General features: G+C 39.0%; 5 protein-coding genes across 6 annotated transcripts; 2 read left to right on the forward strand and 3 right to left on the reverse strand.

Annotated features, from left to right (window-relative positions):
* The first annotated feature begins 5,609 nt into the window (after positions 1–5,609).
* LOC117564450 (degenerin del-1) lies at positions 5,610–7,377 on the forward strand. Its single transcript, XM_034243228.2, has 8 exons — positions 5,610–5,843; positions 5,907–6,060; positions 6,121–6,324; positions 6,378–6,526; positions 6,577–6,707; positions 6,766–6,916; positions 6,984–7,097; positions 7,213–7,377. Exons 1-8 carry the CDS (start codon positions 5,610–5,612, stop codon positions 7,375–7,377), a joined length of 1,302 nt encoding a protein of 433 aa, XP_034099119.1.
* A 53-nt stretch (positions 7,378–7,430) lies between these two features.
* Positions 7,431–11,280, reverse strand: LOC117564451 (protein yellow). 2 transcript variants are annotated; one of them, XM_034243230.2, is made up of 3 exons: positions 11,187–11,280; positions 9,579–9,867; positions 7,431–8,901 (listed from the first exon to the last, which is right to left on the reverse strand). In XM_034243230.2, exons 2-3 carry the CDS (start codon positions 9,847–9,849, stop codon positions 7,802–7,804), a joined length of 1,371 nt encoding a protein of 456 aa, XP_034099121.1. In that variant the 5' UTR covers positions 9,850–9,867; positions 11,187–11,280; the 3' UTR covers positions 7,431–7,801. The 2 variants fall into 2 exon arrangements, with proteins under 2 accessions (XP_034099121.1, XP_051858862.1); XM_052002902.1 differs by having other exon boundaries at positions 9,579–9,863; positions 11,187–11,215.
* Positions 11,281–12,059: 779 nt separating this feature from the next.
* LOC117563343 (AF4/FMR2 family member lilli) lies at positions 12,060–22,780 on the reverse strand. Its single transcript, XM_034241620.2, has 7 exons — positions 22,610–22,780; positions 22,064–22,371; positions 21,733–22,006; positions 21,185–21,674; positions 19,840–20,211; positions 16,508–16,649; positions 12,060–16,448 (listed from the first exon to the last, which is right to left on the reverse strand). Exons 1-7 carry the CDS (start codon positions 22,648–22,650, stop codon positions 16,321–16,323), a joined length of 1,755 nt encoding a protein of 584 aa, XP_034097511.1. The 5' UTR covers positions 22,651–22,780; the 3' UTR covers positions 12,060–16,320.
* A 130-nt stretch (positions 22,781–22,910) lies between these two features.
* Positions 22,911–23,516, forward strand: LOC117563344 (U6 snRNA-associated Sm-like protein LSm7). Its single transcript, XM_034241622.2, has 2 exons — positions 22,911–23,024; positions 23,084–23,516. Exons 1-2 carry the CDS (start codon positions 23,010–23,012, stop codon positions 23,402–23,404), a joined length of 336 nt encoding a protein of 111 aa, XP_034097513.1. The 5' UTR covers positions 22,911–23,009; the 3' UTR covers positions 23,405–23,516.
* LOC117564953 (chitin deacetylase 1) lies at positions 23,448–26,365 on the reverse strand. Its single transcript, XM_034243908.2, has 4 exons — positions 25,991–26,365; positions 24,441–25,209; positions 23,859–24,381; positions 23,448–23,803 (listed from the first exon to the last, which is right to left on the reverse strand). Exons 1-4 carry the CDS (start codon positions 26,232–26,234, stop codon positions 23,525–23,527), a joined length of 1,815 nt encoding a protein of 604 aa, XP_034099799.1. The 5' UTR covers positions 26,235–26,365; the 3' UTR covers positions 23,448–23,524.
* Between the last annotated feature and the right edge of the window lie 763 nt (positions 26,366–27,128).

Genomic DNA, 27,128 nt, shown 5'->3' on the forward strand with positions numbered 1-27,128 from the left:
ATTTATGGCAATGATCCAGTTTCATAAATACAATGTTGTAGACCTTAGTGTATTATAGCATATATGTTACTAAGAATCCAAAGAACAATATTTCATTTCTTTGATTTTTGCACTCCAGGTGCTTTAAATCAACATTATTATACATTCTTGCAGAATAATGTAAACATAATAGCAACAAAATGGGCTACGAAGAATACAAAATTTAAAATCTTAAATAGTCACTTTAAAATTTACGATACAGGTATATTTTTTTAATATGTCAAAAATGTTTAGCGAAACAATTAAGAAAGCTACAGTCAAGCGGGCTCGACTGTGAGATACCCGCTACCCATTTTGAATAAAAGCATAATACTGCAATATTATTTTTAAAATATACAAAATGAATATACCGCAAAAAATATTTACAACTACAATACACTAAATTATATGTTTGGTATATCGTTGAAGTGTATTCTACATTAAAACAAGTAAGAAAGTTACAGTCGAGTGTGCTCGACTGTGAGATACCCGCTACCCATTTTTAATATAGGCAAAATATTGCGGTATCATTTTCAAAATATACCGAAAATACTAAAAAAAATACTAAAAATATACCAAATGATATGTTTGGCATATCGATATAGTACACCAATGTACCAGATTGTCGGCCAAAGCAACTCAGACCCATAATAAGTAGGCGTTTTTGCCCATACAAAAGTATTTCTTTAATAACTTCCACAATTTGTATCTGATCGCAACCAAATTTTCAGGAATCATAACTACTATAGTAATTATCGTATATACCAAAATTGGTAACTCTAGCTTTAAAATTGGGCTTGTTATGCGATTTTTTTGATTTGCGGGGGCGGAAGTGGGCGTGGCAAAAATTTGAAACAAACTTGATCTGCGTGCAAACATAACAAATGCTGTCGAAAAATTATAGCTCTATCTCTTATATTCATACGGACAGACGGACAGACACACAGACGGACAGACGGACATGGCTATATCGTCTCGTCTGTTGACGCTGATCAAGAATATATATACTTTACAGGGTCGGAGATGCCTCCTTCTACCTGTTACATACATTTCCTGCCGGCACAAAGTTATAATACCCTTCTACCCTATGGGTAGCGGGTATAAATATACCATATTATGCAAAATATGCCAGATTGTCAGACATAGCAACTAAGACCCGTAGTTAGTACCCGTTTTTCCCCATACAACATTTTTGTTATTCTTAAATAAATGCGAGCAAACATTACAATTGCTGCCAAAACGAATTATAGTTTTATCTCTTATAGTCTCTAAGATCTAGTTGTTCATACGGACAGACGGACATGCTGACATGGCTATATCGTTTTGGCTTTGACGCTGATCAATAATAAATATACTTTGTGGGGTCGCCCTTCTGCCCGTTACTTAGATTTCCTGCCGGCACCCAGTTATAAAAATTAATTTACCGTATTTAATATTTAATATTAAGTTTTTAAAAAAATAGCCAACAAAAATTTCTTTATCTGCAAGTTTAATTGTGAAATAAATTAAAAAATTTGTAATATTCATTCGAAATTTGGAATACAGTTAATACACTGTTGATAACAAAAACGTTAATTTACATTTTTTTTTTGTTTTTGCTTTTTAATATTTTCATCATAATAATCAGTTTCATGCCAAAAGTTTAATGTTTCCCTGTTGTTTGATAACTCCAGGATTATAAAGTTTATTTTCGTTTAAAACAAAAACAAATGACATATTTTCTCTCCAATAAAAGAAATTAATATAATTTCCTAGACTATGCTTCTAATTACTATATCCTCAATAGCTATTCAAAATGTAAAATAAAAGTAATAGTATATTTGAAAAAATGCTAATGTCTGCTTATAATTCATTTTCTACAAATGTAAATTTTAAAACAAAATGTATTGTTTTTATATATTTTGAACTCACATATTTATGTGTAGGAAAAATTCCCATAATAAAAAATTTAATTCCAATAAATTCAAATTCCAATAACTAATAAGCCTTTTTTAAATATCACAATTTGAAATTAAAAGAAATACAACTAACCCAATAAGCCTGACTTGAAATCGTGTCTGCAATGCCTTGCAAAATTGGGCTATCATTACACTACAAAAAAAAAGAAACTACTCATCAATTTTATTGATGTAAAATGTTACTCATAAGTAGCTATTACAATGGCATAAGGCGCTTATGCATTTGAATATGTATTGATTAATTGCCTTGGCTCAATTGGGAATCGCACACGCGTAATTCAAATATATTTCCATAGGCACATAGCTTCTTAATTAGCCAATAAAAGCGAATCATTTCGACTTAGTCATTGATGTGTAGAGCATTAACAATATTTTGGTAAGCATTTGTCACCCAATTAAATTGGCTGCACTCAGCCCAGTCAGCAGGCAACTCATCCACTAACACAAAATACAAACAGATGAAATATATGCAATGTAAATATGTAAAAACGCATAACTCAAGTGCATCCAAATGCAATAATCAATGTAGATTTGCGTATAGAAGTACTTTATTCAGACGCCCAGACTTTTATTAATGATGAGTGAAAATGCAAAATGGAAATGTTTCTCAACTTGCCACAGTTGCAGCCTCCTAATTGCCACCCCATTTGGCATCCTTATGCCACACAGCCCCCCCTTGGCGACGCCTCTGGGCGCAATTGATTAATCATATGCGAAATGCTATAGACAGCATTGAAATGACTCAGTACAGCGCACATAGACATAGAGCAACCATATGTGTGTGTGTGTGTGTGGGCTCAGTTGTACACGATGATGTACGTCTATATGCCTGAAAAATTGTAAAAATATTTTACCAAATTTATTAGTGACATGCTAAAAATATACGCAAAACATTTTTCAGACTCCAAACAGGTAAAAAGGCAGACCCGATACGGTCGGACATAGGCGAACATAATAGACACTATATGGGTCATATTTTTGGGAACTGAGCCGATTCAATTCAATTCGATTCGAATCGATTCGATTTAGTTCGCTTCGCTAACACCAGAAGCTGGCCATGTGTGAAACTGCCCCAGTCGAGGAATAATAAGCAACAACACAACATCGACAAGTACATAGACCATGAGATATATAGAAAAAGAGAGTGAGAGAAAGACAGAAAGATAGAGAGAGAGAGGGAGAGAGAGGGAAAGCGTGTGAGGCCATATACTTTGGCAATAATATATGCATACATAAGTATATGCAGGCTAGAGCTACTAAATCTAAAAAACATTCATATGCGTTTAATATAGCCGCTGCTTTGGTCTAAATTTAAAACAAAAGCTATTTAGTTGCGAAGAAGCGAAGAACTTCACACAAATGAAATTTTTCGCTGTGCAGCAGCCAAACGCCAAACGGACTGACGATGTTGTGGCCTGTGGCTATTTCAAAATACACTCGTCTATCTATACAGAAAGAAGAAAAAAACTAAATCTTAAATTTACTAGGCACACACACACAGAGTGACAGAGAGATAGGTAGACACACGAATTCGTTGGCTGTATCCTGAGCACAGCACGCATACGCCGTGTGGTACAACACAGCACAGCACAGCGACGAGGTCCGTCAATGTATCTCGCATGCTGCAGCTGTATGCGAAAAGTAAAGCAAACTCTTGCTCCCGCTCGCTTGTCGTAATAGTCAGCACATCAGCCACAACTACATCGACATCTATAGCATCAGCAGCTGAAGCAGAAGCTGAAGGCGAAGCAGAGGCAGAAGCAGCAGCATCCATGTCCACAGCCACGTCCACATCCTCGTCCCGTTAATGTTGTCTGTTGTTGGATTTTTCATCTCGAAAACGTTTCAATTTGTCTATTTTTAGTCGCAAGTTTCTTTTTGTTTATTAGTTTTGTGCCTTCTGGCTCTCTATCTATCTATGTGTGTGTGGACTGTATATAGACAATACTATATAGCGAAGTATTCATGTACATGTTTGTAAAATTTTTTTGTATAGCTAGTGGGTCGCAATCGAGTAGAGTCAAGTCGATCCGACTGATGTTTCTGCTCTCTACTTTTGCTCTACTCTGCTCTGCTCTGATTTAACGTCACAACTATGGAATGCCTTGGCCATAGGGCTTCTTCTTCGACTGGATATATCTGTGAATGCGCACGCATTGTTTGGCTTGTCTTTCATTTGTTTTTCCCACAAATTGTTATTGCTGCAAAGCTCAAGGTAGATACATACAGCAGTCGGCGGAGGTGAGTCCACCTCCACTTCCTCGTACTCTTCTACTCTAATACGTTCATATACATAACATGTGTGTATATAGCCGTATCTGTGGCATTTATCTAACATCTACTTAGCATTCAAACAGCTTAACAGATATAAGGTCAATACATCTATATCTATAGCCGTGTCATAACTTATTGACTGTGCGCCTTTACGTAAGCTAAGCAGCCATAGGTATTATATGAGTTTAAGCTATATGATTTTAGATAATTCCAAATTCTAAACGAATATTCTAGAATTGAAAAAAAATAAATATTTCAAATAGTATCTACAAGAAATAATTTGAATGGCTAGAAATATCATTTTTTTTCATTGAAGAATGTTTCGAAGAAAACAGTCCAGAATATAGCAGGAAGAACACAAAATAATTATGAACTATAAATACCATAAGCAAGATCAAAAAAATAAGAAAATCAAAAATTCACAACGATTACTAAGAATTTATAATTGTAGTTGAGCTAAAATACAAATGAATGAGAATAATTTTTACAAGTTAATATGACAACTTTGAAAGAAAGAAAATCTATGTCCCGAAATTTAAATAAGTTTTTGTATTTTAAGTAACTTACTGAAAACTAAAGTCAAACACTGTCAATTTATTTATTCGAACAGGTTAAATATAATTAAAATTAACATTATTACTAAAGCACTGGCTGCAAAGGCCTTCGGTTTATCATTGACTTTTATTTCGCAATGTGCAGGAATAATAAAAAATCCTACATTTACTCCAAATGGAAATATTTAAATATCTTCAATGACACAACGAAACTTTACCAAACTTTTTCGCGCATGCAGACGCTCAGTAAACACATAAAGCCATAAAATGTCTACTAAAATCGCAGATTTGAGATCTACAGGCTATAACGAGCTTGCAATCGAAAATCGGATATCAATTATACATACATATAAGCGTGTCCATAAACAATTATTAGTATGTATAAAAGTGTAGTGATAATTTAACGCTTCAATGTGTGGTAAACTCTGTTGGATAAACGGCTAAACGTATCGCAAACAAAGTCATAATTCAGAGAGCACCCATACACCTGTTTTGATACGGCGATTTGTACAGTTGCAGTTACACTCCATGAGTATGCTACGAGTATCTGGTTGTAAACAACTTGTATCTGTATCTGTAATTGTATCTATATCTGACTCGTTTACTCTCTCTGCTTTGATACCCGGAACTTTATCGAGTTTGTCGTTCTACTCGTAACACGGGACATAAATCAATATTAGCTTATCGTTAGCAAGTGTGGGAATTTGTGCAGACCCCAAAGATATTGCCATTGTGGGCAGAGGGTTTTGGCTAGTCCAAAAATGTCACTGACATTCATTTGGATATCACTTGTCAGCGATTAAAGATGGGCTATTGGGGGGAACTCAAATCCTGGGTCCTACGAGATCCTGCCAAATTAATACGCTACCTTGTGCTCTTTGTGTGCAGCATTGTGGTTATTGTGCAGCTCTACGAATGCTTCTCCAAGCTATCGGACCCACCCATATCAACGCATTCTTATTACAATGTAAATGAGACTATTGAAATGCCTGCGATTACGATCTGTCGTGAACCGCCCTATAAGGAGGACACTTTGACTGTGAGTTGTGTGTTTCAATGTGATTACTCAACTGTGATTTAAGTTATATGTGATTGTTTATAGAATTTGTCGAAAGGCGGCTGTCCACATCCTAAATATGCAACCTGCTGGATGAATTATCCATATGATGAGCTGCCGCTTGAAGAATTTTTCATGAACAGCACCTTCGAACAGGATCAAACCTTCTATTCATATGGACTTAACGGTGATCCGATTAGTAAGTCTAACTCCTGAAATTGACAGCAAGTGTATAAAAACTTTAATCCCTTAAACTTAGATGTGGATATCGATAGCAGCTTACACTTTTACATGGGCAGATGCTACACTTTGCGACCAAAGATAGCCATGAAAAGGGTCAGCAAGCAGGTGGGATACTCCATAGTGCTGGAGCACAATCTATTCCAATCGCTGAGTGACATAGATTTGATCTCCGGTGCAGGCTGGCACGTTTTTATACATGACAAACGAGAGAATTTTACGGGTGTGTAAAAAATTGCTAAGCTTAGTTCAATTATAAAGTATACACTTTCATAGAGATCAACATGAAGGGCTCGGGACGTGTGGAATACGTGTTTGTGAATATCAGAGAAGAGATCGAGGTCAAGCTGCAGAGTCAGATCTTCTCGAATGTGGAGAAACGCGATGAAGCCTGTTCAACGCAAGATGGTTACAGTGATCTTAAGGTAAGTATTCTTCAGTAGTGAAAGGATATGGTCAATAATTTTATCTACAGTGTGGCGAAATTTGCATTTGGAAAGATCTGACAGATGAGGTAAATTGCTCAGGTCCTTGGATGCATGATATAGATCAAGAACCTTGCAACAACAGCGATTCCATGCGCACTCTCATCTCGGATTACAGAGCGTAAAGACTTTTCAAATAATCTCGCCATCGTATATGCTATAATTACATCTTTTTACAGTGTCTATGAAGGCGACGACGACTACAACTGCAATTGTTTGCAGCCCTGCGAGTCTCGCATCTATACGACCTATATACAAAGTCGAAAGACGTTTGACCAACCTGAACCACGCACCCTTATCTACATTTACTATACAACCAAGTTGATATCGGTATGCCTATAGAGAGAGATGCTAAAAGGAGTTAACTGCTCAACTTTTTTCTTCACTGTTCTAGCAGATGATTGAAGAACGTCCCAGCTATGATACCACACAGTTTATAGCCGATGTTGGCGGTTCATTGGGCTTTCTTCTGGGACTCTCTGTGCTGGGATTAATTGGCATATTGGAGCATGTAAGTATAATGCGGGAAAGAGGCTAACTTATAGACTAATTATAATACAGTCAGAGATTTTGAGTACTCACACATCTGTTCCTCTTCTTCATTGCGTTTACTTTTATCTTTGCAGCTGACGCTGTTCTTCTGTGGCGACTGCATCAAGCGTCTGCAGCAGAAGAATGAGAAACGCGCCCAAGCTGAAAATTCTGAAGATGCGCATTCACAGTCCAGTGATGAGACGCTAGACGTGGATTCTGTGTACATTGTGGACAAGGAGACGCTGAACAAATATTGACAGCCAGCTGGCTTGGTTTGCCAATTAGTAATAGATTGAAATGCCGCACTGTGTCTAAATAAATTGCTTATATTTATTCAATATTACGCACTATGCAACTATAACTAATTATTTACGGGCACGAAATGAAAAGCACACAAAATAAAACCAATTTTCAACACAGCACGACACGAAACCGCCAAAACTGCGCATTAATTAAAGCTGCTGATTAAGTGTTGTAAAAATCTTCAATTAACTGTCGAAGCTGCTGATTGAGTGTTGTAAAATTCTTCAATCAATTATCGACAGCTCAAGATCGATCGGCGAAAATAAATCGATCGGCTATCGAACTTCAACCGCAACTTTTCAAAGTTCTTGCATTAATTGATTGTTGATCTTATGTAACTAATACTAAGTTAAATAATAGATGGAGTGGAGATGGATCTTAGAGCAGCCAGGATCGCAGGAGTAGACAGCAGGCGAGTAGCATGGCACCCAGACTGTACGTCGTGGCTCCCGCACTGCTTTTGGATGTCTTTAGCCCTGGCAATGGCTTGAGGATGTCGTCTATTCGGCTGATGATCTCTGGCAGTTTGCTGGCCACTACATTGCAGGATGTTCCAGTTATGGCATCCTTAACGCTGGCCGTCATGATGCGGAAGTTAATACTGCCGGGATACAACTCATCGTAGATGAAGACCTGCAGCTGATTGGACAAGACCCAGAGACGACGTTCATCGTCAATCTTGACATCGCTAGGGAAGACCAAGTCATTGCTGCTCGTATAAACGCGATCCTGGGACTTATAGCTGTTCGATGTTTGCCAACAGCCCACAGAATTTTGATTGGGCAGTGCATAGAATAAAACTCCCGTCTCTGCGTCCAAGCACTGAGCACCAGCCTGAGCATTGAGGCCACGCGAACCCAGCACCTTGAACTCACGATAAATGTCGGATGAAGTGGCCAACGTCTTGTTGCGCAGCACCGAGGTGCTGACAGAGAACTCCATCGTAGAGCTCAGCGGATGGAAGTAGAGAGTGGCAAAGCCATTAGACTGCGGCTTAGACAACGCGAGTCCGTACAAGCCATCGTCCCACTGGAACTCAATGCCTTGAATGCTAAAGTTGCCCGACATCGGATCCGGATGGAAGAAATGATGTTGCACACGCCAAGATTCGCGCTCTTTCCACGAATAGACCACTAGACCAGGAGCTCCCAGATCAGCCAAGTAGGCAAAGGTATTCTCACAATCACCATCATCCACAGCCAGATTGGCAAAGAACGAGCTCTGCTTGGTCTGGCCCTCAGGCAGGACATGACGACGCAGCAGATTATCATTGTGCAGATCGTAGACCGACAGCTGAGCCGGACCATAGAGTTTGGTCTTCTCCAGCACACCCGAAATACGTGAATCGAGCACCCAAAGGCGGCCACAGCGATCGGCACGCACTCGGAAGGGGGAGACGAGCTCGGGATCCGCTTCAGTCAGACTGTGGGCCACCCAGCTGGGGAATGGCGTTAACACGGGCATCGTTGTGGAGTTGTCTGTGGATTGAACGATAAAAGTGTAAACAATTTAATGACTATCAAGGTGAGTGCTCTGCTAAATCAAACGCTTAATTAGCTGATGCTAATTGGCAAAACGAATCTCAAACTTGGGTGCTTTGGGTGAATCATAGGACAAGTTTGACAAATTTGGAGTGCAATCAGCTTGCAACTTTATAGGTGTTGTAACCAGACGGCAGTCATTAAATGCAACGCCAGGTAAACATTTTTATTTTAATTACTTATTCAATTTAAAAACGTAGAAAATAAAAGTATACGGTATATTCTTAGAAATCTGTGCATATCTGCTAGACTTACTTAGTATCTTTCTCTATATATCTGTCGATAAATCTTTAACGTGTGTGTGAAATGTGCACAATTTGTTTATTATGTTGTTGTGGTTGGTTCTTTAGCTTGTTAATGACGCAAGCGAGCGGAAATATTGGCATTAATAGCGGCCAAGTGCGAACGAAACCAAACTGAATTGTTTGGATTTTAGATTCATATAGACAAAGCTATCAGATACCCCGCTAGCTAGCTGACTACGAAAATTCTACATAGACATATTCCACGTGCAAAACATGACAATGCAACTGTCGAGTTCGCAGCATAAACAAAACTGCAATTATATTCAAATTGCAATCGTGCCACCAAGGTTAACTGTGAATGCAACTTACCATTCAGATCAAAGTAGGCCAATGAGGCGGGAACACCTTCGCGCCATCTGGGCAGCGTTACGAACATTCGATTGCGATGAATCTCCAGGCCAAATGGCAGCACATTGGCCGGCTTAAAAGCACCTTTCTCAATGGCAGACCAGCGCTGTTCGGGACTATCGTATTTGAAATCCATTTCCCGCCATCCGTAGGCAACACGCAGATTATCTTTGCCGGCAACGAGGCCCACACAGAGCACAAGTGCTGCAGCCAAAGCCCAGCCAGCTGTCATTATAATTCTCTTGTCTAGCTGCAAATAAATGAGAAGATTAGTCTTGCAATAGCTGTGGGCTGTAAGCTGCTTCCGTTGAGCTGTGACCTTGACATGACCATAAACAAGCCAAGCTATAGATCAATCCTAAATACAAAATCTATTTTGATACTGAAGATTCAACTACAAAACCAAATCGAATTTAAACCGCGCCTCCATTTTGAAAGTTGTCTGGCTGCTGGCCAAATACAAAGCACTCGAAAAACATTTGTAGACAAGAGTGAGCAACTCATATAAATAGATTATTAATTGTAGACAAGAGTGAGCAACTCATATAAATAGATTATTAATTCACTGCATTGCGAATAGTGTGTGAGTTATTCAATAGCTTGTCAGCTTCAACAATTACCGGCCTTAAAACATTATAACATGCTTAAGTGTCTTTTATCATCATCATCATCGTCGCCACCATCACGATCTGTATCACAATTAGTTTAGCTATAGCTAAGCTATAGTGGACGTCTAAGGTCTTTTGCACGTAATGTAGGCTAAGTATAATATATAGACGTGTGTTTTTTGTTTTAGTTAGGTCACTCAAAAATCTCAACGCTTGTCTCACATCTCTTGCCAGGGCCATTGGCATCGAAATAAGTTAGATATATGTTATATAGTGTGTCTGACAGCGGGCACTTGAATTAACAACTCGACTCAACTCAAAATGAAGCCCGCACTTCAATTTGCTCGTCGTAATATTTCTTTTATTTATCGTCCGCACGTTCTGGACACATTTTTATTTCGTCTTTCACTTCAAATTTATTACAGGCCTGTTTTTGCGCTTGTTTTATGGTGTGTTTCGCCTTTTCAAGCCTTTTTTGTTTGTTTGGTAATGTATTCATTTATTACTGGGAACATTTCAAGTTTTTGCTTTTGGGCCTTTAGTTTTAATTAAGTTGATAGCCGCTTTTATACATTTGTAATGGGCCAAGTTCTTTTCGCTGTTGTCGCTGTGCGAATCCATTTTAGATTGTCTTTCAATTAGTCACAGGCAACTTTTTGGCCAATTACCTAACCTATTTCGTTGGCCTTATTGGCTGCTGCTGCTCAACGGCGCAAAACTGTTCATTGGCTAGTGACGGTGACAATTGAAAGTGAAGGCGTCGCAAGAGTTGCGGCACAGTTACAGTTATTTTGGGGCGTGGCAGAGTTCGAGTTCGAATGTTATGCAAACGTAGGCGAGTTTGTGTCTTAAGTCTTTTGTTTTGCTAGCAAATATTTTGCTATGAATTTGCTTCACTTCAAAAAATTGAACTGTTGCTTAACTCGTTTTCTTGGTCAGCACTTTTCAAGTCGATACGCACCTTTGAAACACGAATAAAATAACAAAACACAACCGTCGCCAGCGAGGCTCAAAACGAAACTAAAAGTCAACACAGCAAATTGCTCACCATTAAAAGCCGAACGTACCCGACACCGATCTTTGAATCTAGTTCCAGTGGCTCGAGCATGTCACTGAGCATTGAGCGGGGAGCGTGAGCGTTAGCGTTAGTGTTGTCTTTATAATTCCACTGAACTTGAATTAGTCAGTCCATCATAATTGCTGTAAAGCGTCCCCGCTCTCTTTTAACGCCGGGAATTACAGACCTGGTTTAGCGCATATTAAAATCGCAATTTGTAATAGTTCTCCCACGCCAACTCACAGTTTTTAAAGACTAATGGTAATAGTATCTGCGGTGGGTGGTTGAAAGCTGAAAGATATCGGCCCTGCAATCGACAAGCCCCTGAATTTAAACCCACACTCCACTCTGCAAAAAGGCCTATTGAAAAGACTCTCTGACGTAGCTGAAACTCACTCTTCGGACTTATCCATGCGTCATAAACAATCAAGTTTTGGGTTTTTTTTATTTTATTTCATTTATGAATTCCAGTCTGCCAGTCATTCTGAGCGTAAGATCTATTAAAAGAGAGCTTCGATGAATAGATATGATGCTAGATTGTTCCTTTAGAAATAAACTTAAACACGTTGACATTTCTATATAGTATATTTTATTTATTTAAATTCAATAAATTAATTTAAAATGAAGAGAACAATCAAAACATTAAACTAGAAATATTATCAGTATGTGATTTGGTTTTTTTTTTACGTTTAAAAGAATTTTAAACAATTGCTTATATAACTTGTTTGTCTGTAGTTTAGGTTTAAAATGTGTTGTGTGTGTGTTGTCTTGTGTATAATTTCCTTTGCTTTCAATTCTATATGTATATTTTTTTTTTTGGTTTTTCAGTAGAAACATTTCTTGTATAAACACTAATTGTAGTATTTTGGTTTTCATATACTTTACAACATTAAAAACTTTTAACATATGCATTTCTTAAAGTTTTGTTTTTGATTTTATGCATTTGCACTAAATATTAATTTGCATTAGCTAAGTATTTGTGTAATTAATTTTATTAGCAAAAAAGTAAGAAAGAAAAAAACAATTCGAAAAGTTCTTAGTTAGTAAATGCAACGCAAAAGAAATGGAGAAAAACTATCAAAGCAATTAAATTTATCTTAATTTCATTTCTTTTCTTTTTTGTATTATAATAAAGCGATTCCTTGAGTCCGACTGAAGAGAGTGTTCAATAATCATCTTTGGCAAAGGATAAACTAAACTTATTGATTTACTGAACACACCTCACTCTGTCGACTCTTAAAGCATTTATAATATATATATATTTTTCGAATATTATATGTGGGATAAAAAAATAAACAAATTCGAAAAATGTAATTTTTAATTCACAATTAACACTAAACACAACTCGAAGGGGAATTAATGAAAAAACAAACTTCTTGATTTTGGCGTCTTCGATGCTTAACTTTGTTGTGGGCGTGGTCGCCTTCTTCGAATCCTGCAGTGCGGCAACTATTAATGTAATGTGTTAATGGGTGTACATATGTGTGTGTGTGTGTGTGTGTATCAGACAGAAAGAGATAGACATGTGTGTGTGTGTGTATGTCGATATACGATACGAGTTAATTATTGTATTGGGCGCAAGACAAGGACCGAAAAGTCCAACAGTTGTTGTTGGCAACTGTGATGTGCTTATTGTTTTTTTTGTTGGCGTTCGCAGCGGGGGTTGGCCAGGGGTTGTGATGTCTTAAAGGGGGGTGGTTGGGGTAAGCACATCGCCTGCGTCGTAAGATGGGACAGGAAGAAACGGGAGGAGAGAAGGACATGCAAAGTAGAGTAAAATACACATCGATTCGATATTGGTGTATTAAGAGAGAAAGAGGGAGAGACAGGACGCAGGGAACTTTTCGCTCAGCAAAATTAATGTGACACGCTTTCGCCTGGACGAGACAGACATTTACGAATACAATGAATCTAATTGTGAGTATCAGTTGTGTGAGTGTGTGTGAGTGTCATATGAGTGTTCAAGATCCGCACATGATCCAGCTACTCGCGTGTCGCCCAGCGCAAGGACAGACTTTGATGGCTATTTGACAAGTCGACAGATATCAAAATAAAATAAATAAATGAAAGTACACCTATGGAAACCATTGAGGCTTTCGATACGTTACGTTCTGCAAAAACAACGCGTGCAACTTACTAATTAGTTATTGTATATTGTTAAGTATGGTACAATTTAACAGTTATAGATCAAAAATCAAATCATTACAGCATGAAGTGTGGACCTTCACCAAGAATAGTAGATCAAAGAACTTTGTGAGTGTGTGTATCGAAAGTCAATTAACTAAACATTTTTTGTATATTTAAACTACGAGTACTAAAAGAAGGCAAACCAAAATGGCGTCCATTTAAATGTAGAATATATTTACAGTTAGCTTTCAAAATTCGATTGTTAAAATCGCACTTAACAAGTAGAATTATGAGTACGTATTATATGCGTGTATAAATTGTTTATAGCCACCAAGAAAAACAAAAAATTGAGCGAAGTTCTGTCTGTCCTGCATTGAGGTACTCTCGTCTGAAGCACGCCGTTATAACATCCCATTACGCCCATCAGCCGAGCCGAGGGCGCAGACGAAGAACGGATGCGGCGAATATGCCAGACTCGAGAGTCCAACATCAATTTTGCGCTAAACCGAGCAGGAGATGCCGTTGAACTTTGGCTTCACACCTGGCACAGTTCTTTCACTTGTCATTGCTTGCGATTAATACTTTATATAATATACATGATAGGTATTAGGCATATAGATACGAGTAGATAGACAAATATATATATAAGACAATATATATGTATGTTAAGTATGTGATGTACATATGTATGTGTTTGGTTTCTTTGTTAGATTTGTTAATTGGGTCGGGGAATCGTTCGTTGGTTGCTTGGGTTGTGCTACAATTCGACTAGTCTATAGGCTACACTGGGTTTGTTCTCTTCAGACCCTCGCCAGGTTACAATACAAACAAAACTATGGTGTGAAACAACTTAAGCTACAGATTTTTAGGTATATATGTTCTATGTAAGTATGTAGGCTAGCTATTAGCCAATAACAAACAAAGCCTGAGCCTAATTGTGTTAGACTTTGTTTTTTTTTTCTATATTTTTGTTGCTAGGAAGCTGATTGTTTTGAGTATATTAACCAATGGAAGAGCGCTACATTAACAGAGGAATCAACTATATATGAATTTATATTTAAGTATCAATCAGAAGGAATTATGTACTTACTAACATGTGCTGTACTCTCAACTGAAAGCGTTCATTTATAAACGTCTATTATGTGTAACTAGTTTCTTTGTAGTTTAGTACAAAATACCATAACCAAATTGATCAAATTGATAGTTAACAGTAATAATAATAATAATAGTACATGTGATTTGTATAATAATAAAATAAAATGATGTAGATACCTGATACTGATACTGCGGGATGTTCGCATTGACAGATGCTGATCAAAATGATAATAAAACGTACACCAAAAGAATTGTATTTTATAAAATGTTGAGTTAACTTACGAGTGTGCTTTTTTGTCGGGCTGATAACGAACGAACGAGTAACGAGTAGCGATTAACGAGTAAGTGAAATATGACGCTTTTTTTTGTTTTTTTGATTCGTTTGAGGGAGAACATTGGGAGGACATAGATGCTGTTATATAGACTACATATATGCATATTGTATATTGTATAACAGTTTCAACAGTTTGTGGAGCATTGCAAAATGGACACAAAAGAAAGACTAAAAAGCTACGCACAGATAAAATACGAATTCATATAATAATACAATATATGTATGCTATATAGTTAATATATATTTATATGTGGTTGCCCGATTCTTACCCAAAGCGTATAGTAATCATTTCTTTCTGACACTGAAGACATGGTGAATTGGAGAAAGAGTAGAAAGGTATAGAGAGAGAGAATAGAACAACGTACGTACGTGTTGTTGTTTTGCTTTGCTTTGGTTAGAAAATGGACAGGGCGTACTTTAATGTGAGTGATTGGCCCCAGAGCTCTAAATAAAATTAAAAAAATAAAAAAAAAACATAATAAACAAAAAAATTGTAATGGAAAAAAGAATGTAAACAAAAATACAATATTATTTGCGGTATATATTAGTTAGTTATGAATTATTTTTACTAGTTTTGTACAATTACTGATATATATCTAGGAATATATTTATATATATGTATATAGTATTGAGATAGATAGAGAGAGTGAAAAATGAGAGATAAGACGCTACAGAGCAAAGAGAACGCCAGATGAGAAGCGATGCGAGGGGAATAGGGGAGACGCTTAGCAGCAATACATACAGGATGTACGTATGCTTTGTTATTGTAATGATTAGAGCAGTGTCTGTGTTATGCAAGAAGGCAGAGAATGCACAATACACACAAGTATAAAAAACAGAGTCGATTGAAGTTAGTCAAAACACATAAAAGACAAATAGATTTATAGAAAGCGCGAAGGGAAAGATGGGGGAGGAGAGTATAAAGAATTTGTCTGTCAAATAAAACCAAAAGCAAAGATTGGGTGCATATTGAAATGAACTTTAAATATACTCGATTAACATAACTACGCATCGCTGTTAGTGAGTGTGACCTGTGTATGTGTGTGTGTGATCGGTGAGTGTGGGTTGGTGTGTGTGTGTGTGTGTGTCTCAAAAACTGTTATACATTGAAAGAATAGCTTTTAGAGAATTGCGTAGCTTGAGTATGAAAACTTGCTTGCAGTTGTTGTTGTTGTGATTGCATTTTGCTTGCAACTGGATGCTGTTGTTCTTGTTGTTATAGTAGTTTCCTTTCTTATTTGGATTGGTGTTGATTTGTCGACGCTCATTGCAGCAGCCTGTGGTCTCTCTCTCTCTTTCTCTTCCTGTTTATCAATCGTGAAAGAGCAGCGGCAACGGCAGACCCACCAGCGAAGGCTGCGCCTGAGGATGCGGATGAGGCAGTGCCGTCAATGTGGCCCGCTGAAACGTGGCTCGTGGTTGCGGCTGTGGATGCGTCTGCTGCGGGGGCGCCTGCAATAGTCCCGGCGCGGCAGGCAGGCATCATCTGAAGCGCGGCTGCATCATCTGCAGCATATTCGGATGCCCAGGCAGCATCACACCCATCCCCGGCATTGGCATCGCTCCGGCATGCAATCCCGGCAGTCCAATCGCCTGCATGGGCAGCAAGCCTGTAAAATACCAGTTTATTATTACAAGTTTCCGTGCAACTCGAATTTGAAATACTCACCTGCCGGCATGCCGGGCAATGGGCCAGGACGCAACATGTTGCTGCCGATGAGGGCGCCATGTGGTCCAATGGCAACGGCGCCAGTTCGCAGCTGCATCGGTTGCATGGGTTGCATCAGCTGCATGGGCGTGGGCAGTGGCATCTGCATCGAGGATTGGCGTTCAGAAAGAAATGTAGAAGAGAGAGCATGGAAGAGAGCAAAGGATTAATCGTTTTAGTAGCACTTAGGGATGTCATATAAAATGTGTATATCGAAGCCATTGTACACAAAATTAGCTAATATGTTATTATGTTTATCTTTTTGTTTTTGGTTTTGGTTTTTCTTTGTTGGTATTAAGAATATTAATAATAAGTTGGTTTTGCGTACTTATTTCATTAAATGGATAAATTGATGTACTGTGTTCTTGTTGGTTGTGTCTGTTTTGTGTGTGTATGTGTTTGTGTTTTATTGTTGTCGAAACTTTTGCATCGCATTACAATGTTACAATGAGAGAGGTATATATATATATATATATATATATAGTATATATAGAGAGACATATAGTATAAAGAGAGCAACTTATCTCTTTTATTTTGTTTTTTGGTATTTAAATTACAAAACTATCATAAGAAATAAATAAATATAAATATTGTAAATAAATGTAGATATTATGTAGAGAAATTAAATTGTTGTTGGTTTAAAAAGAAACGTACTTACAATTCGAAAACTGAACTGACGACGGATGGGGGAGAGTTGCGGAGGAGATCGATAAAATATACACGATCTCGACCTCTAAAACACTATTTGCAAAAAAGTTCTTAAAGTGTTTTGTTTTGCATTTTGCGCATTTCTTTAAAGTCAACTTAAAACAAATTATTAATTAATGATAGATTGAAATTCAATACATACTTATTACTTGTCTTGAGATTGGCAAAAAATTCGGGGAAAAAAATGTGTTTACTAACCGGGCAGGCAAAGTTCCAATTATTCTTTCACAAAATTTCGAATCACTTAATTTTGGTTCATACTTAGCTATATTAAGATGGGCGTGGTCGCCAAGAGGCGTGAGTATATTAATCATAATTATAGATAGATATATTGCTGTGAGGTAATGTTAGTAGTGCTATTAGAATAGAGCTAAAAAAGACAATCGAAAACAATTGTATTTCAGCTCTATATTTATCGACAGTTAGAAAGAGGCGAACACGCTAAGAATGGAGCTAATAATTCCCAAATATATGTATGTATAGTAGACTAAAGCTCACGCCACCAAGTGGAATTTTAGTGTTTTTCATTGTTGCTTGGCAAATGATACCAGATCGATATTAAGTGTGAGTGTATGTATGTGTTTGTATGTGTTATATTCATAGAAAATAACTTAAGATGTTAGTCAAGACTTTCCATAGAGGTAGTAGAACACGTAAGTAGTTGTATTATATAGTTAGGTATGATATGGTATGTATAGCGAGAGAGGGATGCTCGAGCACAGAAACTTTGGATGAAACATATATATTGTATTTATAAAATGATAAGTTATGGTTGAGGTAATTTGTGGAATACGATGTACAATTTACAGATATAGTAGAGAACATTTAGATAAGATAGATTTGAGTTTGTGTATGTGTGTGTTGGTGTCTCTGTTGTATGTGTGTGAGTATGTGTGTGTGGGTTTTAAGAGATATTAATAGTCATACACAAATAGATATATATATATATAATTATATTATATATGTATGTAGTCAATGCTTTGTAGTGGTGTAGTTTTCGTGTGTGGATATGAATTAATCAATCAACCAACCAATCAATCAATCAATCAATCATTAACCAACCAACGCAGCAACCATTACGACAAGTTCAAAGTAATTTTAATAGAATTAATTATACAAAATGTACTTACATGGCTTGCATTAGTTAACAACTCTCGACATTACGTTACGTCAACGCGCTTACGTTTGACGTAAGCGTGAATGCGCTTGCAAGGCAAAGTACGTACTATGGCAACTGTTCTTTTTGTTTTTTTTTCTTATGTGTTGTTGCTTGCATTACCATTATCACTATTATTCATATATGGCATATATTCAATTATCGATCACAGCGATCAGAGGAATACGAAATACGGGATATGGGAAAAGTTGGGACTGGTGAATTATGGAATGAATTGGGTTAGTAAAATGTATTATAAGAATGCATGTTGTGGATGGTTTTTTGGTGGGTGGTGTTGTTGGTGGTTGGATTTTTTTTTTTGTTTTGTTTTGAGGAACTTGCTTAGACTACTACGAGTAATACTTGCATAGTAAGAAGAGTACAGTAAATTGTACGTAGTACGAGTACGATTACGATTACGAGTATTGTATACATATCAATATTATAATGAAATTTTGGCATTTACTTATCTTTCGTAATTTGCGCTTGCATATTTGGGCTACTTTTGGTTTTTTAGTTTTGTTGTTGTCTTTTTTTTATATAGATATATGGAAAGTGAAGTGTACAAAAATACATACTGTAGTATTTAACTGTTTTCTCGGCCCTGCAACTGGCAACTTGCTTATCAACACTCAACTGTACTGCACTGCAATTGTAATGTTAACTTTTAATTTTGTTACTGCAACATATTAGATTCAATTCAGTTTGGTTTCATTTTTTTGTTGTTTTGCTTAGAATATACATTAAATAGTAGATGGGACATTGTGCTAGAGCTGGTCTATATCTTTTATGGTGTATGAATAATAAGAAGTTAAAAACCTTAATGATGGCAAAAATAAAGAATAGCCCCAAGTACCTAAAATGGTTTGCATACGATAAAAAAAAAACAACTGACCGATAGCAGCTGCGAATATTGATCCCAAAATAGTTTATGAAAGTAAGATGGGAATTAAGATTAAACTATGGAGAGTGAATTAATGAATGATGCCCCCAAAAATATATCTACCCCCTATAATACATTTACAACTAGTTGTTGTTGTCGCTCAGCTGTTAAGTCGCGTTCATTGATGATAAAGAAGCTCTAAGCTAAGTTTAGATATCTACAAATGAATGACATTTTTTTGCTTATGATCATTGAATGAATTAAGACAGATGAGATCTACACTGGGATTATGGATATAAAAAGATAACTAATGTGGATGCTAGCCCCTAAAATTTAGCCCCAAAAACATTCTGAATGATTTGGTTTTTTGATAAAAAGAGTTGGGCACGTTATCACATTAACGTGTTGACACAACGATTTCGATAAATTCTGATTGAGATTCAGCATTGAGGAATTTTAGACAAATTGTCGTTGTCGTTGTTGTTGTAGTTGGGAGTTGTTGGCAGCGAACGCTGTGCAGCACTGTGGCCACTGTTAGACACTTACCATGCCCAGGCCAGCGGCAGCGGCAGCAGCCGCCGCTGCAGCTGCACCAGGATTGCCTGGCTGTCGCACCGCCTGAAGGCGTTGCAGCATCACGGCACGATTCAGCTCCTCCAGTTGCTTGGCTTGTTGCTGCTGCACTTGCTGCTGTTGTTGCTGCTGCACATGCTGTTGCTGTTGTTGCTGCTGGTGTTGTTGTTGCTGCTGGTGCTGTGCCGCCTGCACTTGTGCCTGCTGCTGCTGCTGGGCTGCAACAACTTGCGCCACCTGAGCCGCCTGCACTTGAGCCTGCATGTGTTGAGCATGCGCGGCTTGGACTTGAGCCACCTGTGCAGCCTGTGCGTGCGCCTGCGCCACGGCCACCAGAGCGGCGGTCTGTAAATAGATTGATTGTTTGGGATAGTGTTTTGTCTTTATAGCAAATATAAACAAAAGGTTCTCGAAGGAATGTGGAATGTCGACTGTGATTGCAGTCTCTCACTCTCTCTCTCATTTATTGTAGACCCTTCACTTTTAAACAAAAGTGAAACGGAGTCTATTCAGTTTGTAATATCTTTGCAAATTCGAAATGCGCACTCGCCGAAGCAACTGCAGCAAAGTGACCTTTTGTGTTTTTGCTGTTTGTTGAAAATCATAAATGACTCGTGAGAGTTTATGTTTTTGTGATAAATTGAAAGCCGTCGTTCAGTTTTTGTTGCCATTAATTTGTTTGTTTAATTAAAAAATTGTACAGACATATATCATACTATATGCTAAGGTTTATCTTTTTTTATGTTTTTGTTTTATATGTTTTTCATTATCTCTTTTTTTATTTTGTTTTGTTTTTTTTTTGTATAACTCCGTAATAATCCATTTTGTCGGCCGTTTTGTGGTCGCGTGCACGCATTCTTCGAAATTGCAAAAATAATTGAACCAAAAGTCTCTTCGGTACAAAATGTAATATTCAAAAATAAAAACTACAGTATGTCCAGCTTTTTTTTGATTGCGTGGATAAAAATGGAATTCATAAAAATGCGAAACAACAGTGCTTTGCAAACCACGACACAGTCTCTGTATAAAAAATTGGCAGATCTCTGAATCTGAATTGTTTTCATAATAAATTTGCAGTTGCAAGCAACTACTGCTCTTGCAACTGCAACAGCGTATTTGTTATTGTTGTTGTGTTTGTCTGTATTCTGATTAATAAGATTTATGTATGTGCAATTGAGTAAGGTTTTTTTTTTTTGTCTTTTTGTACAAGTCGAAAGTCAAAAGTCCAGTTGTCAGTTGCTGTGTCTGTGCGTTGGCGTCGTCATGTGTCTGCTCATTTATATTGACTATGGTTTCTATAACTATGATAAGAACTCACTTCCTGTGCCTTGGAGATCGCTGTGCTCACAGCGATTGCGTTCGCAGCGGCGGCCGCAGCGCTGCCTGTTGGCGAGACGCCCGACAACGACGGCGGCGGCGGTGTCGATGGCATCGATGAGGCAGCACTACCTCCTCCGCCTGATCCACCACCACCAGCATTATTATTTCCACCACCATTATTACTCCGCGGACTGTTCGTTTTGGGCCCTGCAGCGATGGTTGCCAATGCGATCGCTAGACGCGCTTGGTACTTGGGTTGACGGGCACGCAATTCCTCTAAACTTGCGTCCTCGGCCGGATGCATAATCTTTGTGCTAACGGCGGCCACTACGCCGCTGCCTCCAGCCGAATTCCCGCTCGCATTCGTCGTACTTGATAGCCGTCCCTGTTGATGAGGATCTGGTGCAGACAGCGGCGTCGCATTTGACGTTGAACCGCCGCCAACACCAGCATTATTGGTTGTGGGTGGAGCACTTATGGTGGCGTTGCTGCAATACAAACAATTTTAATTACAATCATTCATAGTCAAGTATATTATCTTCATACCTATAAGCCGGAAACGTGGGTTTCTGATGAGCCATGGCTGCGGCATGCTGCTGTTGTTGCTGATGTTGATGCACCGCGGCGGCAGCTGCGGCCGCTGATGTGGTGGCCATGGCTGGGAATATGGGACGCGGTGGCATCATGTGAGGCATCATTGGCATTGGGTATGGAGGTAAGGGCGGCATATGCTGCATCATGCCCATGCCATACTGACCCAGCATGTGTGGTGGCATCATGTTGGGAGGCATCATCATGGGCGGCGGCACTGACATGGGATCTGCATGGGAAACATTATAAGTAAGCTGCACTAATACTAGAGAAATTTGTTGCTCACATTCCACTTTCTTCTTCGCCGCTGGCTCATCGTCATCTGAATCGGACTTTCCGCCATTCTTTTGCCGCTCATGATCTCGCAAGTCCTCCGCTGGAATGCCATCCATGCCAAAGATTTCGATCTCAATGTTGGAGCGGTTGGGCAGCGAATTTGGCACCTTGTCCACCGTCTCTTTGTGCACCTGCATGCAATGAATAGAGAGTCCGGGTCCCGTGTACAGTTTCTTGTGGCATATATGACATTTGAAGTGTTTCGCCTTCTGATGTTGCACCAGAATTTTCTCATCATCGAACTCTCGATTGCAGTACCTAAATAGTTGCGTTTTGGGTTAAGGAAAGAACCAAAAGATGCGACAAATACACGCACACACACATAAACTCGACGTTATATAAATGTACAAATGTGTAGGTGTGTTTAGATGTGTGTGTGTGACTATGTGAACGTGAGTAGATACAAATTGTAATGAGTCTCGCACGCAAAGGTGACGGCGGCGGCGCTTGCAAAGAATTTTTTTTCTTTTTCATTTGTTTTGTTTAAAAAGGATACCAGCACCAGGGTTTCGATGCCTTCTTCTTTTTGCGACCCATTGTCTGAACTTTGTTTTAAGCACACGCACTTAGCGGGGCGTACAATATAAAACTATAAAAATACAACTTTTCTTTTGCAAAAAAAATAACACACAGTTCTCCAAGCGTCGTGTCGGTATCGTGAGAAAACAAAATGGAGTGTGCAGCGTGACCACAAGTCAAATTCCAAAAAAGATACCATAATTGCGACAAACGGGCACACTGAATGCGATTTATCATGTCATCGATAACCTATCGTTTTGGCAGCGAGCAGACGATACTACGAAGCGATACTATCTGCAAAGAGTTTCATGACTTATCGATAATCAAGCGTTGTGCAGTGTGTCGTTTTGTGAAACCGGCAAATCGCTATTGTGAAAATGGCTGATAAAAAGGTAAATTTAAGAATATTAAATTCATTTAAGCGCATGTTCACTTATAAAACGTCAACTAGACAGGTGGCAACAATGATGGAAACAAGGAGAAACGCCGCAAAGAGTCCATTCTGGATCTGTCCAAATATCTGGAAAAACAAATCCGCGTCAAATTCGCAGGCGGCCGCGAGGCATCTGGAATATTGAAAGGTTACGATGCGCTGCTTAATCTGGTGCTGGACAATACTGTGGAGTACTTGCGAGACTCTGACGAACCCTACAAGCTGACAGAAGACTCGACACGTAGTCTGGGACTTGTTGTTTGCCGCGGCACTGCCTTGGTTTTAATTTGTCCGCAGGACGGCGTCGAAAGCATTGCGAATCCGTTTATAACGCAATAGAGTCGGAAGTGGAGATGCCCCCGCCTAGGTTAAGGTACAAAGATTTCGAGAACTCGGTTTGCATATTAATTAAAATACAATACAATATATAAATAGAACTTACAAAACTAAACTATGTAGCTATTCTAGACCAAACTCATTGCGTATCCAAGGATACTGTGCCGGGCACTCCATACACGTGTAGAAATAGCGATCCTCCTGCAGCACACGACTGCGCACTTTGCACACATTGGGCATTTGACACACCTGTTCATGCGGCTCCAGTTGCTTGGGCAGACAACGCCACGGCTCAAATTGATGAAGCTGATTACTGGGTGTCGGTTGACGCATCCATTGAATAGCCTGCTGATTGGTCACAAAGTACACATCCGGCAACTTCTGCATGTCATCCAAGAAACGCTAAAGAAGCAGCATTTAATACACAAGCTCGGAAGAATTGTCGTTCCTTGCTCACCAGAAAGGCATTCAGATAGTCCGTCTTCTTGAACCACGTGGAGTGGAAATACAGTCCAAATGGTGCACGATTGCTCAGATAATGACGCTTGAAATTGTATGTCAGCATGCGATAGATGTCCTCGCCTGTTAAATGCGGTGGACAGCTGTCAACCATGTTGCAAGTGAATTCCCCAGCCTCCAATTGATTCATGACAAGCTCCCAGATGCCAGGATAACTGCGTGTTGGGCAATTTTGATTAGCACCCAGGCAACTGTGGGGCATCTTATAGTCGAGGGTGTATGGCCATAGCGGTGGATTCGAGTGTGGCGCCACCATGGAAGCATCGTAGACAAAACCAAACTCCTTCATCATCAGAAACTGACGATTCCAACCGACGCGCAGGAAGGGAACACGTATGCCACGTATCTCCTCCATGCGCACGCCTGCAAACTTGTTGATTATGTTCGCCTGGCCCACCATCTCATCAAACCAATCTTCAATGGTGGCATTCTTTGACCACCACAATTCCGGGCCGCGATGTCTAACAAAAAGAAGTCAAAAATTGTAATATACAATGAGAGTTGTGAGGGCAAAACCTACGTCACCGAGTGCACGGCAATCTCATGACCATCGTTCCATAATTTCTGCACATATTGATAGTTTGTGAATGGATGCGACACATAGAAGGTGCTCCTGATAGGACAACCATTGGGGTTACGACGATTTGGCGTGAAGAGCACCTTGGAAAACAGCTCCCAGTTGTCATGATTGATGGCATCATCGAACGTCAGAAGTATCATCTGCGGCACAGTGTGGGCCTGGAGATTGCCCGGTATCTGCGTGCCATCCTTGGAGCAGTGGCAATGCGGCAACTGGCACTTGCGTGGATCACACGAGCCCGCTGCATTGGGATCATGCTGCATATCACACCAGCCCTCATCGGAGCCATCAGGGCAATCCACAGAGCCATCGCAGAAGTAATCCTGTGGCAGACAAGTCCCATCGGCGCAACCCAGCTGCGTGTGATCCGCACAATCGGCCATTTCAAGCAACGGCTTGGGTGCTGGCGTCTCCGCTGTAATGTCACAATTGTCCACGTTGTTTTTGAAATCGCAAATCTGACGCACAACATCGAAGAGCAAACCCTCAGAGCACTTGAATTCAAAGACTTCGCCATCGAGGCAGAGGAAATACTTGGCACACTCGCTGTTTGTCCAAATCTTGTGCACCGGACGTTGAGCATTGCGATAGAAGCGGGCGTCTTGCATGCAATTCACCGACGTTGAGCTGGAGCGACGATGACGATGATGACTGTGTGTGTGATTGCTAGTTGTGATCGTCTCCAACTGTTGTTGCCTGGTGGCATTGTCTGCAATGCAGGTCGTGAGACAGTTTTGTTCATTTATTCATATGTCTGTAATTTGCTGGCAATACTAATTAATACGTTGACCCAAAAATGACGACGACGACTGCTCACGTTCAAGCACTGGACTGGTCTGAGCTAAGCTGACTTTTTGGGCTGCTTGATGTTGCAACACCTGCCTCGATCACGCAGTCCAAGTGGCAGTGGCGCCACGCCACGTCAAGAGGGAAGCTATTGACAGGCGCCCGCTATTAGTTTTTAAATATCATTTAAGCTGCTCCCAGAAAATGTTGTCTACGCCTCTGGGTGGCATGCCACTTTGGCTGGCAGACAAGTCAATTGCGTTTGCAACACGATTTCGCAGTAGCAAACTCTAGAGCAGATCAAACTCGTAACTCTCTGGATTGGGCAAGCGAATGCGTGTGTGTAAAATGCAAGATGCGATCGAGATCTCGAAGATTTTTCATTGCACTCGTCTGTGTTTTTGTTTGTTTGTTTGTGTGTGTATTTGGAGTGGCAGCTGCAGCGTTTAGAAAGTAACTTTGTGGCATGTTTTGGAGCTGTGTTGAAGGGAGGTCAGAAAAATTTCAGCAACTGTTGTTTGGGGTTCAATGCACAGTCGCTTGGCCCCTTGCTAGTTTTTTGGTATTATATAAGAAACAGATCAACAACTTTCACACCCAAAGCGCACACCAAAGACACGCATACACACACACACTTGATCGTAGCGAATCGAAAAAAGTCAGGTAGTAAAATTGGGTGTCAAACAAAAGCGAGGAGAAATTACCAATGCTTGTGGCATCCGACAGCGACGACGACATAATCACTAGCGTCGCCAACATGGCAACAACAACAAACAGGGCCAATGGGGGGCGTCTGCTACTAGCCTCTATTGCCTTTAGCCATGTGTGGCAGCTGCCTCTATAACGGTATTGTTTGTAATCCTCTGCAGCAACACTGGCAGCGGCGGAAGCGACGACCTTGACTGTGAAACAAGTTTGGCCATTTGAATTTTCCCTGCAGCCAAACATTTTCAACTGATTTCCAGTTTGCTTGTAAAAATAACCGGCGCGAGCACGATTTGTTACTTCTTTTTTTTTTTTGTTTTGTTGTGGCACTTTTGCAGTGATCGTTGCCGAAGACGGAGACAGACTAAAGTTGATGGAGCGCCCGACTTGGACATTTATACTGCAATATAAAGCGAATATCTTGTGCCCGGCAAGCGAGGGAGAAAGCTCTCTCAATGAGAGCAGACTAAACTGTTGCATTTATTGCTCTTTTTTTTTAATAGTTGCTTTCAATTAATAAACAAAAAAAAATAAATAAGCATTAAACGTGTTCTTATTTCTGATTATTGAGTAGATAATTAGATAAAAACTTTTGCATTTAGCTCAATGGCAATATTTGTATTTAAAATAAAACGTAAATTATTGCATTTAATAATACTATATTTGAAATATAAATGTTATATTTTCTAGTTGCGCTCAAATGAAAAATAAAACCCGTGATCTTAATTACATACATTTGCATTAAATTTACATAGTTAATTTGTATAAATATATTTATATATATGCTTTAAACGCATTGTTTACTATTCATGTAGCATAATAATATTGTAAATAAACGTGCTTACCTTAAGACATTTATCAATAACAAAAAACTTTAAAATTTCGTTAAATTTTAAAATTTCAAATGTTTTTTTAAATTTTAAATTTTTTACTATATAACTTGTATTTATTCTTAGTATTTTTTGAATTACATAAATATATTTATTAAATAAAAAAAATTATTCCGAACCATTCAAATATTTCAAAGTTTTTTACATATCCAAACTTTTAGATTGCCCCTCGCACCGACTCAAGCAATTAATATAGTATTTTCACAAAATAGGCAACGTAATCTCATATTTACGTTTAAAAACAAAG

Source organism: Drosophila albomicans, chromosome 2L (genome assembly GCF_009650485.2).
Source record: "Drosophila albomicans strain 15112-1751.03 chromosome 2L, ASM965048v2, whole genome shotgun sequence".
In the NCBI taxonomy this organism is placed as follows: domain Eukaryota; kingdom Metazoa; phylum Arthropoda; class Insecta; order Diptera; family Drosophilidae; genus Drosophila; species Drosophila albomicans.

Excerpts from the sequence above, each read along its gene's own strand:
- LOC117564451 (XM_034243230.2), bottom strand. The coding sequence starts at position 9,849 with ATGACAGCTGGCTGGGCTTTGGCTGCAGCACTTGTGCTCTGTGTGGGC. Across the intron at positions 8,902-9,578 it reads GGCCTACTTTGATCTGAATG|ACAACTCCACAACGATGCCC; the intron begins GTAAGTTGCATT and ends TTCAATCCACAG.
- LOC117564450 (XM_034243228.2), top strand. The coding sequence starts at position 5,610 with ATGGGCTATTGGGGGGAACTCAAATCCTGGGTCCTACGAGATCCTGCC. Across the intron at positions 5,844-5,906 it reads ATAAGGAGGACACTTTGACT|AATTTGTCGAAAGGCGGCTG; the intron begins GTGAGTTGTGTG and ends GATTGTTTATAG. Across the intron at positions 7,098-7,212 it reads TAATTGGCATATTGGAGCAT|CTGACGCTGTTCTTCTGTGG; the intron begins GTAAGTATAATG and ends TTATCTTTGCAG.
- LOC117564953 (XM_034243908.2), bottom strand. The coding sequence starts at position 26,234 with ATGTTTGGCTGCAGGGAAAATTCAAATGGCCAAACTTGTTTCACAGTC. Across the intron at positions 24,382-24,440 it reads ATTGCCGTGCACTCGGTGAC|ACATCGCGGCCCGGAATTGT; the intron begins GTAGGTTTTGCC and ends TCTTTTTGTTAG. Across the intron at positions 23,804-23,858 it reads ACTATCTGAATGCCTTTCTG|CGTTTCTTGGATGACATGCA; the intron begins GTGAGCAAGGAA and ends CTGCTTCTTTAG.
- LOC117563343 (XM_034241620.2), bottom strand. The coding sequence starts at position 22,650 with ATGGGTCGCAAAAAGAAGAAGGCATCGAAACCCTGGTGCTG. Across the intron at positions 22,007-22,063 it reads GGCGAAGAAGAAAGTGGAAT|ATCCCATGTCAGTGCCGCCG; the intron begins GTGAGCAACAAA and ends TTTCCCATGCAG. Across the intron at positions 16,449-16,507 it reads ATTGCCCGGCATGCCGGCAG|GCTTGCTGCCCATGCAGGCG; the intron begins GTGAGTATTTCA and ends GGTATTTTACAG.